The sequence below is a fragment of the Lonchura striata genome, chromosome 3 (genome assembly GCF_050655825.1).
Source record: "Lonchura striata isolate lonStrDom1 chromosome 3, ASM5065582v1, whole genome shotgun sequence".
Taxonomy (NCBI): Eukaryota; Metazoa; Chordata; class Aves; order Passeriformes; family Estrildidae; genus Lonchura; species Lonchura striata.
In genome coordinates this window covers 43,639,387-43,653,370 of record NC_140705.1, presented here as the reverse complement: position 1 = coordinate 43,653,370, position 13,984 = coordinate 43,639,387, and the positions used below count along the sequence as shown (strand labels likewise).

The 13,984-nt window shown below is 36.0% G+C and overlaps 1 protein-coding gene across 6 annotated transcripts in view; it reads left to right on the top strand.

Moving 5' to 3' along the window:
* ATG5 (autophagy related 5) overlaps positions 1 to 13,984 on the top strand; it is a 98,009-nt gene that overhangs the window by 19,479 nt on the left and 64,546 nt on the right. For all 6 annotated transcript variants that reach the window (XR_014953704.1, XR_014953703.1, XM_085574955.1 and 3 more), the window contains exon 6: positions 11,211 to 11,305. Coding sequence is in view for 4 of the 6 variants with exons in the window: in XM_085574955.1 (XP_085431081.1) it covers positions 11,211 to 11,305 (95 nt within the window). In the remaining 2 variants the exon portion in view is untranslated. The remainder of the gene's footprint in view (positions 1 to 11,210; positions 11,306 to 13,984) is intronic.

Sequence of the window (13,984 nt, the reverse complement as noted above, 5' to 3'; positions counted from 1 at the left end):
TGTTCTTACTCTGCACAAATGGCATGAATCAATATTACAGTGCAAAATAAAACTTTTGTTTGTAGTGTCTTCTGTATTAAGGTTCGTAGAGCCTGTAAGTTGAAAAGTTTTTTTAAGTATTTTAGAAACTGCTCTCTGGAATGGGTGATCATACTACTTTCATTGCATTTTTCTCATCTCTTGAAGCTGTCATTTATATTATCCCTAGTACATTTATTTTATGAAAGCATTTTACTGTAAGCATGAAGATGTTTATTCTGTGTTGAGAGACAAAATACGGAATAGTTAGAATTAACATCTTCCCATATATATATAAGAAAAATGAAATTAAAAATAAGAAGCTTAGAATGCAAGAAGACTTGAACCACGCTTTGGTTTAGACCAGAAGGTTCCAAGTTAAGTTTGGTTTAATGTGTATGTTTAGAGGGTGTGGGGGATATTTTTTCATTGTTGTTTAGTGGTACAGCCTTTCATATTGAAGGTACTCTAGTGATAATTTTGAAGATGAATGGTTATTAGAAACTATGCTTTCTATTTTTTATTTAATTGGAGGAGAGTTAGAAATTAAGGCATTATCTTAATTTGCCATTTGAGTAGTAAGATCTTGAGGAAGCTCATGCATTCCTCCAAAATGAAACAGTAAAAGTTGAAGTTCTTTTAACCAGAAGATACAGAACCTCGATACACTTAATATTTAAGGTAAGAGGACAGAGAAACAGCATGGGGTTTTTTGTACTTATCTTAGGCTTTATCTTTTAGTTGTTTATTTGTCTAAGAATATCTTCAGTTGTAGGCAAAGGAGAATTTTTTCTGTTTTGTTCTATAATATTAAGAGCAGAGGTTGCATAGCAAAGTTGAGAAATTGCACCTGTGGAATCTGACACCTGAATGAGAAGTTTAAGCAATCTTTTGAATACTTTCAAATGCTAATTTTAATTTCTCAACTCTTCATAAAAGAGAAACAAGAAAAGCTTGTGAAACCAAGAAAACTCTTTTTAAGCATGTTGTACCTTTCAATATGTTTTTATAGGCTTTCGTTTGAGATGTAATAATTTTAAACCACTTTGTGAAACAGAATAAATGACCACAAAAAAGAAAAGAAAGTAGCATTTGTGATAACTGCTTTGTAAGTAAAGATGCATCTGCAGACTATTTTTTCTGTGCAACTTGAAACAGTCTTCCTCAGTTCTTAATTACAGGAAGTATTATTTGTTTAATGAGTGATAGCATTACTTAGAAGACATGTCCTGAATTTACATTTTTGAGAAAAAACCTATTCACTTTTATTTGGAGAAATATAAATATAAAGTAATTTGTAATCTGGTATAAATGTTTCTGCTGAGAAGCAGCTACTTGAACAGGTAACACATGAAATGTACCATTTGCTGTAAGTTGAAGCAGAGAAGAGCTGTAATAGTGAATTTGTGGGAAAATCTTGTGCTGGCAACAGCTGGTGGTTATTCATATCAACCTTTACATCCCTCCTCCCACCATTTCTGGTTTTATGTTAATCTGAAACCAAATCAGGAAAGAAAACATATTCTTCTATTTTGTGCTGTGTTTTTTTCTTGTTCTTCACAGACAATTTTTGATTTATAAACCAGAGATTTCTGAGGTAGAACTCTTCTTTGGGACAGGTACATTTTTGACCAGCCATGGATGTCTGTCTGTGGTAGGGAAGTGATAAAAGCAGACTATGCAGCTATACTGACCTTTGATCCTTTATATGAATTGTTAAAATTCTTTGGTCAGAATTCATGGAAAATGTTACTACCGTTTTTGCTTTGATAGAGTTATGGCCATTTTTTTCATGGATAAAAAGGATTTTCAAGCATTTTGTGTGGAAAAATAAAGGCTTTCAGCTTTCTATGGGCCTACTGATGACTCAGGATCAAACCAATGAAATCCCAGCTGTTTCCAGGGGAAGAGCTGTATTTTTTGCATGGTTCAAAGAATTAATATCTATAACTTCAGTATATAATGGTTCTGATAAATGAGGCTATTTAGATTTAGCACATCTGCTTTTTATCAGTTGTGGACTAACAGAAGCAAGTATACTCTGAAATTTTCACAGGCATCATTTATAACCAATGAAGAATAGACTTGGTATTTCTGATACATGAGTGGGAGAAATAAACAGTAAGAACTCGTAACTATTTTAAGGTTTCTTTTATATATTATAAAATATAATGAAGTCATTATTTTTCTGAAAATTATACGGAAAAAGAATGTAATGCTCATTCATGCTGTAGGGCTTACCAGAACTTAAGTGGCCATATTGAATTGTTCTTAGTAGAGGGGCAAAATCCTGCCAGCATTCAGAATATACAATATTTTCTCTTTTAATGCATCTTACCTCTTTCTTGCCTTACTGACAGAATCAGGCCTGTGTTGTCTTGCATTTAGTTCCAAAATTTATTTAAACTATTCTTGGGTTTTTGAGAGCCAGAAGTTGTTTTTGTTCTCAGTTTCCACATTTCTGTTTAGCAATGTTCAAACTGGAAAAAAGGGAGTGTCCTGCAGCCTTTCCTGTGCTTTAGACACTTGACCCACTCAGGTTTGATGGGTGTGTTTCTCCTTCTCATAGAGAACTGGTGGAAGCAATGCTGTCCTTTACCCCATGGTGAGCATACTGTAGTACCTGAACAAATATCTGTGATCTCAGCTCATCATTTGAAATTTGCTTAGAAAATATTCTCAATTTTATCAGGAGAATTAATAAAAAAGTACTGGTTTTTAAACCACAAAACTACCCTGTTTACTTCTTCCCTTGTATTGCTACCAAAATGAGGAGTTCTTTCCATGTTCAATTTGTGGAGGTTTGGTTAACTGTGAAGACAGATTAAATAATTCATTTGAACTTTGAAAATAAGTGTATTGGTTAAAAGTGATTTTAAAAGCCCAGTCATTACCTTCCTGGGCTTCCTTAGTTAAAAATGTCCCAAAAGGCATCAGTAACTGCTTATTCTGGAGTTAAGCTAGCATGGCACACACCAAGAATCGATGTTGCTGATACTGAGGGAATGTAATTTGGACCAGTTCAGATAGCCCTGCACAAAGTCAGCCCACTGCTATTTTGGTGTTGAGCAGGGTCTGGCTTTGAGGAGGCTGGACCTGCAGAATGAATCAGCTGCATCAGGACAGGCCTTCCTGGGGATGTTTTTGGGTTTTTTTTCCATAGCAGCAGGTTTTGTTTGGAGTTTCATTAGTTTTGGTGTTTTTTCTGGTAATGGATTGTGACCTCGACCTCACTGTTAGTTCTGGAGTGTTTATGGGATTGTTACCCTTTTTGCACAAATATCCAAACCAGTACTCCACTCATGGGTGAAGTATTGTGAGTCTAAACTGCCATCCCCCTGAAACTGCTTTTGGGTTTGTCCTCTCTGCTGGCCTGGTGTCTACTTGACTAGCTGCCCTTTGTTGTGGCACAAAGGTGGGGAATTGATGGCAGCCTGCATTCCCCCCTTGGCTCTCTCTACTCTGCTCGCAAACAGGAGGGCAGAGCAGGTCTGTCTGTCTGATGCCAGTGAGAACCAGTGGGTCTCAAAAGGAGGGCAAGAACTATATGAAGGCAGAGAAGGAAGGAAAGCAAAAGGTAACACAGCATTCACAATCCTACTGAAGTCTCTGCCATGAGAGGAGGTTGCCTAGAGATGAGGTAGACATAGTGTTTCTAGCATTTTCACCCTCTTATGTTAGAAGGCCATGTGCCTAATGAAAACCATTACATTCTGAAGGAGTAAACTTCAAGGTATCTTTTTGCTGCCTTCTGCTTTTCTTCCTCCCCTCCCTCTCAAAATAAGTAATTTCCTGAAAAATCTGTATGGTCTAACTAAAATTTAGAGTAAAGTGTCTCTAAAAAATAGACTTCATTTTTAAATTTAATTTCCTGTAGTTGCTGAGGATTTCTTGTTTTGCAATTTGATATGCTTCTAAGTTACTTTCTCCTAGTAAATGCCTGAATTTATTAATATGCATTAATATAAATCTTCCTTAACTTGTAAGAAAAGCTTTTTTTTTTTTAGGGAAAACATAGTGCAGAGAGAGCAAAGTGGGTTAGAAAGTTACATGGTGTTATGCTGGTCTGTTTTCATATATATAGAGAGAGCGTAATTAGAGATGAAAAAATAAAAATTCCAAGGCTATCCTAGACATTGAGCAGAGAGCTAGAGGATGGATAAAATCCTCAGGATTCCTTTTCCTTTACTTTCCCTTACTCAAGAAACAAGCCCTGCTGTTGATTCCTATACAACCTGTGGGGTATGTGTTTCAAAAATGGCTTACACTTGTTTGTCATCAGAGCTTTCCTTTTAGTTTAAGTGACAGGGCTTCAGAGATCATACTCATGGCTGCTTTTTTGCTATAGAGAAAGCTTAAATTTTGTAGGATGTATGCATTTTGTTATTTGAATAAAAGAAAATAAATAGTCTATCTTGGTGACTTTCTTTGCCTAGATTTTTTTCCAGGTAAACTGGTGACCTAGAAATGAAGGGAGGTGGTGGTAAGAAAACAGTGTAAAGTACTTAAAATGAAACTTCTGTTTTCTGAGTATGTTTAGTAAGTGAAAAGAATCTTGGTAAGGTATGTCTCCCTTGTGTATACTATAAGAAAACAGGGGGAAAAAGCCTTTTTGAGCTGATAGACAATCTGAAGAATGACATGTTGCTTTCTTGTACAGTCTTCAAAATGTCCTTTTATGTTGAATATTGTTACTTTGCTGTCTGTGACATGAGTAATATTTTCACATATTTCTGTGGCTTCTGCTACATTAAGTCAAAACTGTTTTAAGGTCCTGTCTCTCTATATCTGATAGTGACTCATATATGAAGATAGTCTAAAAAGTTCAGTAAACTTGTGTTCCCTTTTCAGTGGTGGATTTGTATAAAATACCATGGTCTTTCAAAATGCCCAAGTAAACTAGGTGTTTAATAACAAGAATATTTTAACTGTAGCAATGTGTAAAATGGAAGAGAAAAATAAATATCTTAATAATGTCATACCAGTATTTCAAGCTGTGCTTTCAGAAAAGCTGTCATTAACTCTAGTAGTCATTGAGAATCAGATATGTACCAAGTCTTCCCAAAGTCCTTGATAGTTGTAATTACTGATGTTTTTATAAAACAAAAATGTGAATGATGAATTTAGGTGAACTAAGTAATTTAGAGACAAGTCTTCATATAGCTGGGAAATTGTAACAATCAGCTATATATAATGTTTCTGAATAGCACAGAAATTAGATTTAAGGTGTTCAAAATTTATTTCATCAACAAAAACTCCTTCATTCTTGAGGCATACCACACAAGAACTTAACTTTTTATAAAATTAGTTAGAAATACCAGTGAGGAGAATTATGTATGCATGCAGAGTCTTAGTCTTCCTGGGAGCAATGTGGAAGTAGTATTTATACTAAATTTTGAGAAGACTTCTTTTTGGCTACAGCAGTTAAAAGCAATGGTGGTTAAAACATGAGTCAGTGGAAAATAGGCTTGTTTTAACGTTAAGGAAATACACTATGTATCCTTGACTTTCAGCTGCAGTTGTCTGTACCCTACAGTTTGATTATATGTATGTGACAGATTTACCCTTAGTGAGTTTGTCTGTGAGTGAAAAGTTGGTGGATTGGAGGGCAGATCTGCCATTCAGAGGGGTCATGATGGGCTGGAGCCCCCCAGAGCTGAGACACAAGTCCTGCACCAGAGACAGGAAAAAGCCCATGGCAGTCTAGGATCTGACTAGAAGCAGCTTTCTGGAAGTGAGTAATGGGGAACAAGAAATTGAGTTGAAAGCCTGTGTGGTGTTGCATAAATGAAGATTAACTGGGGAACTACTCAGACTGTCAGGGCCCCCCACTTGGCTCAGCACTTGTAAAGCTGTATTGGGAGTGCTGTGTCCTCTTGGGACCCCAAGACAAAAGGAATGTGGGCAAGCAGAAAAGAATCCAGCAGAGTGCTAGTAAAATTCTTAGGGACTGGAGCATATGCTGTATTAGAGAGTGGGGCAACTGCCTTGTTCAGCCTGAAGATGAGGAGGAAGCTGAAGGTGGCTTTAATACCAGCTTTACCTGAAAGGAAGGCCCCTAGAGCAGATGGAGTCAGACTCCTCTCACTCTTGTCTCCACTGTCAGCGGAGCTGGCAATTACCAAGTAAGAAACAGTTACTAGTTACAGCAGCAGGAAGTCTGGTGGCACGCAGGGAAGGGAGGGTGGGGTGTGCTGATGGAGTGAAAGTGGTTGAGTGGAAACCCACAGAGACAGTCAAACTTCACTGGGCAAGGCCTTGAGCAAACTCATGTAACTGTGTAGGCAGCTGTTTTGGGGCAGGATGGGAAGCTGTTATTCCAAAGCTTGACCTCCAAAGGCAATTTAGAACAAAAGTTTTTCTGTTGTTCTTGTATATTTTGTACGTCAGTCTTTGGTCTCAGTGCTCACCCCAAGTATTCCATGGTTCATATGGTTATTAGACAGTGGTGAACCACTGAGAATGGACAAGTTTTGTGTTTTTTAAACTTTAAACTTTTCAGCTATTGAACATAGTTGTGTGCAGACTGTGAATTGGTATTGCTTGCATAGAGCTACAGATACAATTTAATTTCAAGCTTTCTGTTTAATTTATTCCAATAAATGTCTTAAGGAGAAACTATGAATAGTCCAGACAAAATTGTGTATATGTGCTACCCTGAGGGCTACAGCAGTTTGTTTACTTCTTTGACTTTCTAAAAAGATGCTGAAATACAAGAGCCATGAATTTGTATTTCCTTTCTGAATTTCAAGTCTTTGCCTCATTTTTGTATTAGTTCTTCCTGTTTTCTAAACCCTCTCAACAGCCTTCTTGAAATATGTCCAGTCCTAGAATCTGATAATCTCTGATAGTTGCATCACTATCAATTGTAGAAACAAAATAATTCCTTACTATTAAGATATTTTTGTTGATAAGGTTAAAGATTAGGGTGAAGTTTTTTAGTTCTTTTCCCTGCAGTGGGAACTTAATTTTAATTGTCTATGTGCTCTTACCAGGGCTTTTCATTGCAAGGTATTTATAGATGTATTTTTCTATTCTGTGGTAATTGCCCAGATTGTTTGTGTATGCAGATGTAAAGTATGCTGTAGTGAAGTGCACATGTTGATGGTGAGCACTTGAGCTGTGCCCTTTACCCTCTCGGTGATCCATCCTGTTGTAGCCTCATGTGGGTGAGGGGGACGTGTCTAACTTCAAGATCCATGTGAAATTTCAAGTTGTTTGAAGCGTGACAGCACTTGAGTTTCAGAAAATGACTGTAAGAGGCTAGTATGAGTGAAACTAACTTTTCTGGTTGCCTGAATAACATTTCAGGCTGAGACTCAGGAGCAAAAGGGACCTTAGCCTTTTAGCCCTTAGCTTGAACTAATCTTTAGTTAACACTGCTCAATAGTAAGAGGTTCAGCAGTTGCTGTCTATTAACGACAAAGTATGATGGCATTACCATGAACTTTTTAACATAATGAGGTATAAGTTTGGATTAACTTCAATGACTGGTAAAGGCTCTCCAATCTGGTTTAATGGAGGAAACAACAATTCTCAGTGTTTCCCTGTGTCATTAGTTTTCTTCAGCAGTTTTAATGGATACTTTAAAGGCATGAATAATTTTACTGATAAGTTTCTGAAACCTACATGCATAATGTGGCATACTGTATTTGTAAATTTATGTTTGAGTTTGCTTTGTTGCTTAATAAATTTGTGTACTGAGATTATTGTCATGGGTGACATTAATTTTTTGTAGTTTTGCCAGCTCATAGATTCTGTGCATCTCTGTAGTAGTGAAGGCTGATGTCTGTCTTTTGGGCATTCTGTAACTGCATTTCTAAGCAGTAAATAGTATAAATAATAGCAACTTGGCTGATAAATTTCTCAGTTATTTGGTCATTAACTTTCTGATCTTTGACAAAAAATACATAAAGAAATTTTTATATTTCATTTTAGGCAAATTTGTGTAGAATCATCATATCTTGTTTAAGAAATACAATTAGTGGAGTCATATCAAACTTTTATACTGTCGCTAATCTCACTTCTGTTCAAATCTTATTGTCATTATTTTAAATATTATTATTCAGATAGGGACAGCTGCCTTTTGCAAGTACTTTTGTTTTTTTTTTGCTAATACAAAAACTCTAACACTTCAAGCAAGCTGTGAAAAACAAAAGGAACCAGATTTGACTGTTACAGTGGTTTAGATGTCATGCAGACTGCATAAGCTTTTTACGAGGGATGGAGACAAGTGTGTAAAGTGCTTTTACTGATAGGTAGAGAACTCTTCCTTGTTTACTGGCTTGATGAAAACTCAGTTTTGTTTTGATTGTTAAATTTCCAGCCAGTGCCTTCTGTCTTTGTCCTGTCTAGCCAATAAACTAATTAGTTATTCCAGCTCAGTGTAGCACTGATAGCTTCCTCGAGACTTTGCAAAAATAGGCTACTGATACATAAAAATGAGCAAAGGAAGAATCCTTTCACTTAGGTTTTTAAGGAGATTAGGGTGGATATTTGTCAGTAATTTTGTTTGTTTACTTAAGGTTTTAGTCTTAAGGATTCTGTTAAAAGCAGTCACTTTCAGATTTTCTACTTTTGGAGCTTTAGGATTCTGGCACTCAACCCATGCTCTACTAATAACACTTCTTGCCAGGTCATATATATCAGGTCATATATATGCAAACTGGATGACTTTGTTTTCTCCTTCTTGCTTTAAAACTTTGTCTTACACCCAACTCTGTTTACTGTGGTGAAAATACTGTATCCCTGGAAAGATGTTTGGAGGACAGCAATATAAGGTTGTGAGGAGGAATTTGTTTAGAGGTCTTCAGACAGTGCTGTACACAGTGGAGATCTTAAGATATCTGACTCCATTATGTCTAGCTAAAATTCCTGGGATATCAGGTGGATTGACAGAACATGCTTGATTACAAAATGCAACAAGTTTATAATTCAACTGTTGCAGATTTATCACTGTCATATTTGGAAACCACAGAAACTATTAGAACTTTGAGCAATAGATTGTCTTAAGCTCTGCCTAAGTGGTCAGAGTGGTATACATTTTTAATTGTAACTGCCTTAAATAAGATTACCTGGTTTCTGGCATGTTTTGTAGGAGGTGAGGAAGTGGAAATGAAGAACAGAATTAAGTTAACTACACATTACCACTGTAACTTTTTTTTGTCATCCAGAGCCTACCTTGTTTGCCATATTTGCATGCCACAAGGGTTAATATACTTAATCTTCTGACATAAGTCTTTTTTTTGTTCATAATTTCTTCTGATCTATAAGATGTGTTGTTAATTTCTGGTGAATTTTGAGAACAGTAAACTGTTCACCCAACATTCCTAATTACAGTTGATATGAGCATCAAACAAGTAAATCAAGTTAATGTTTGTTTTATTTCTGTCCAAGTAGGATGTCTCCAAATATGGAGATTCCTTTTTTAAGTCTGCTGAAGCTCACTAGCTTAAGTAGGTTTGAATTGTTTTGTTTTGTGTATCACCATAGCAGTTTTCTCAAGTGAGTTAGAAGTGGTAATTAGAGTATAAATCTATCAGTGCCTACTGTGGAATGCCTGTTCACCCATCTGTAGTGAAAGCTACAAGTCATTCTGAGTTCTGCCTCCAAGCAAAAAGAAAGCATGCTAAATCTTCACCTACCCTCTGAAAGAGTTCCTGAGGAGGAGGCAGTCATCCTTTGTGTTGGACATTTTAAGACTAAACCTCTGACTCTGTAGACTGGGGTTCCCAAATGTGGGATTGTTTGATTACAGTCTGCTCCAAGGTTGTCACTGTCACTCCCAGCCCCGTGAATGATTGGGTAACACCCTGGATCCAGGCAGCTCCTCATGCCGGGCAGGTGCCTGCCTGGTGGTGCTGACTGTGGCTCAGGTAAGTGCCTGTCAAGAGGCACTTGCTGCTAATCAGGAAACAAGGGTGTGGAAGTACTTTTCTCAGATAAGTATCAGGAAATGCTGTTACAGCATACCTGGCAGGAGTTTGTTCCCATTTTCTTGGAAATTCCTGCCTTGTATTGCATTCAGTCAGGAAAAGCAATGTATTCTAAATCCTGCAGTATATACTAACCTGTGCCTTTTAGTGCACTGACAGGCATCTGTACTGTGTGCTGGAGTGAAGCTCATTTGCTGCACTTGCTTTAAGTGTAATCAACACTTCTGGAAGCAGGAAGAACCTTTGTCCTGTGAACACATTTCTGAATTTTACCTTGCTTCACTGGGGCTGAATTTTGTAATGGGTATATTCTGTAAGAGGCAGCTTCTTGAGACTTGGCAGAACATTGTTTTGAGGAGAGAAAATTGGAGACTATGTGTTCCTTCTGTGGAAACATCCACTGTATTTGGTGTCCTGGGAAAGTTAGGGCCTATAAGGAATTTGATCTCTTGCTCTTCCCCTTCTAAAGCTGTCTTCTTCAGTAAGGCTAGCAGCAGCTTTATTCATGTTAGCTCTTTGTATTTCTTTCTATCACTTGTGGTGTTATTTGCTTCGTTTGAATAATTGATTTGCATGTATAAAAGCCTTTATTACTCTTTAACCTATGCTGTCAATAGTACATTTTAAATGTAATAAACTATTTAGTTTTCGTAATGTCTGAACAGCATGAAATGGATAATAACAAAAATGTGTTACAAGTGTAAACTTGTATTTTTAGGTCGTGTCATGAATCTGGAAGTATATTTTCTCATTATATCATGCATCATTGCAGATTATTTTAAGATCTACATATCCAAATGTAAACCACTGAAGGAGTATTTCTCTTGCTTTAGTTTCTTTATACTTTATACCCACTGTTCAGTTATAGCTAAGAACAATAAGATGTTTTTAGCACACTGTGAGACAGTATGGACCAGTAGCAGCAGGGAGTGGAGAAATAGGTACTGTTAGTTGAGGTAATGAAATCCATAATTTATAGCCAAATATTTCCTTAACAATGGGAGATAAGATATGAGTTAAAGTTGCTTTCTCTTTCAGTTCAATAAATCACCACATCACTGTTTTCATAGGAGAATGCATATTACCTACCTTTGGCTTCAGGCTAAATAGGTATAAGAAATGTGGGGAAAATTAATTCATACAGGTTAAACTTCTATAAGAAAAGTTTGCATGTTTTTCCAGTTGTGTCTCATTTACTTTTTTAGGCTGAAAAAAAAATGTTATGGATATTGACAAAGTCTAATTTTACCTTCACAGATAAATTTGAGCAGTTTTGGGCAATAAATCGAAAACTCATGGAGTATCCTCCAGAAGATAATGGATTTCGATATATCCCATTTAGAATTTATCAGGTAAGAGACAATAAAATAAAATCATACTCTTCCACTGAGGTGTCATATTTTGTAATCTGTTTTCAGAATTATGTTTCCTTTTCTAGCATTATGGCCCAACTTTGCATGCTCATTTTTGCTGGACCCTTGAGTTGTATGGGTTAGCAGGCAAAATAAACTGTACTTATTCTAATAGGTAATTAAAATTTATTATGTTGCAAGTGTGTGATACTTGAGAATGTGCTACATCTGGTGTAGATGATGTTTGTCCATTCTTTTTTAAAAAACAGTCCAACAACCTAATTCTGTTACTTAAAATAGCTACTAACTATGGAGAATGCTTTAGATGCAAAATGCCCTATGAAAGATCTGAGCCAAACACTTTAGGAGCAACACTTTTCCCTCAACTACTGTATGGGCTTATTTTTGTAGGCATTTTAAGGTGGAAGTAATGGCAAAGGTCTTGCATCTAGTTAATTCTTTTGTCTTGTAGTTGTTTACTTACATCCCAAAACTAGCTTTGGATGTGGGGTTTTCTCCTGTTTTAATTCACCAGCACTTTATTTTTCTCAGCATTTTGTTTGGGGACATATTCCTTGGAATCCTTATATTTTTTTCTTATCCTAAGGACATCTCCTTAGTTTTTATAGCATTAAAGTCACAATGAAGTTTGGAATTATGTATGGTTAAAAGCTTATACAAAAATTTATGTAGCCTCTCTGTAAATTAAACAGTTGTGCTCTGTTAAAATGTTTCACTCTATTTATATTTAAATTTTGTACCAACAGGTATGAAAATTATGTCCTTTATTCTGATAGTACTCTGTAACAGGTTATAATGACCACAGAAGCCTATACAGACTTGCAGTGGAACTGGATGTAATGTTAGATGTAAGACATTTACTGTCATAATGAAACTTAGATTGAGAACGGAAGTCAGTTATTTTGTCAGAGATCACAGCAGATGGCAACGTTTGTATAAGAATCAAAAAATATGTATCAGGAAAAGTAGTACTCACAGCATTTGTTTGGTTGGTGACTAAGTTATTTGCTTGTTCTCTGATAGGTGTGGGGTTTTTTAAAGTCTTTTCATAGAAATCACGTAAATGGGTTTGCAAAAAAGAGGTTTTGCTCTCTGAATAGGTCTCAGATCTTTAGGGCATGAGGGAAGATTTCTATGATACACATGATTTCAAGCTAATAAAGCTTTTTAAAAATAAATAAATCAATAACATCTATCACTTGAACCAGTAGTACTTATCTTGATAAATACAATAAAAAAGTAGTACTTACTTTTTTTATTGGAAGCCCTTACGTGCTATAGTTTAAACCCAAAATATCTGAGAATTGAAGACCAAACACAAATAAAGATGTTGCTGAGACAACCTTTGAGAAGGTTGGTATATGTTATTTTCAGTAATGCTGCTCTTAGCATTTCTGAATATTTCCAGTCTTTTTAAAAATGTGGGTGCAAATGTCTCTAGCTTTTTCATTTGGTTTGTTAGTGTGTGTAGTGATTACTGCTCTATGTGTTTAAAGGAATTTTCAGAAAGCCTTAGAAAGGGTGAGATTATCATTTAATTGCAAACAAGGAGTTAGTGACAAACTTGCATATGGAAAAATAACTGATTCTAAAGTGTTCTTCAGATGCATTTAACCCTTACCCTGAATGCATTTAATTTCCATTAGTGCTGGTAGGAGACCTCTTGGCATTCTAATTGGTTGCTTGTGTATCTCTGCATAAACACCTGATTTAACCTGAGTTTATGTTGCAGTGGATATTTATTCCCTGTGTGTCTTCACACAGTGTTCTTGTAAGTACTAAAGAATGTACAAATGGATGGCAGGAAATGAGGCATTGCCTTCAATGGGAAGCATTCCTCCTTGTATTCTCCATACCTTCTATTATGCCAAATTATTAGAAGGAAATTCTATGAAGGGAACTTTCTTCTTTTTGGCAGTAGGAGGTGGATGAATTTGTTTTCCTTCAAAAAATTGTATTAGATTATGATACCAAGTAAGAAAAACCAGTCTCGGCTGCAATTAAATGTGAATTGGCAAAGCTGCTGCAGAAAGAATGCATTAAATAAAGTGATTTGATACATCTTTTTCACTGAAGAATTCATTATTTAAAAAACTCAAAAACTCTTTTGGTTGAAAAGTTTGTCTACTAAAATACATTTCTAAAGAATAATATGAATCATACCTTGTGTGGTGACCAAATCTGATGAAGTGTGTGGGAGAAAGAAATGACAAAAATATGAACATCATACTTGGGTAAGTCAGAACTAAACTAACCACAGGTAATTTTAAAAACCCTTGTCCAGCACCTCTTCTTTGAAGTATAACAGCTAAGATTGGACCAGAATCCTGGAATCTACAGTAGATTATGAAAAAGAAAAAAGGTTGAGAATCACTAAGGATCAACTTGTTGGCAATTTTTAGTGAAGATATTTTGGTGTTTTTATTGCCAGCTGTCTCTCATATTCTGTTAACTGTGTCATATGGAACTTGAACCAGATAAACCTTTGACATAGGTGGAAACTTTTTCTACCAGAGACAGTTTAAAAATAATACTATATTTTTGTGGTACTTTTAATTCGATGTGTCAAAAAAGAAGTTCCCCCACTTCATCTCTTCACAGGTGTAAGCTACTTTGTCTTCAACTGACAGGTGCACAAAAGCTTTTTTGCTTTTTTAT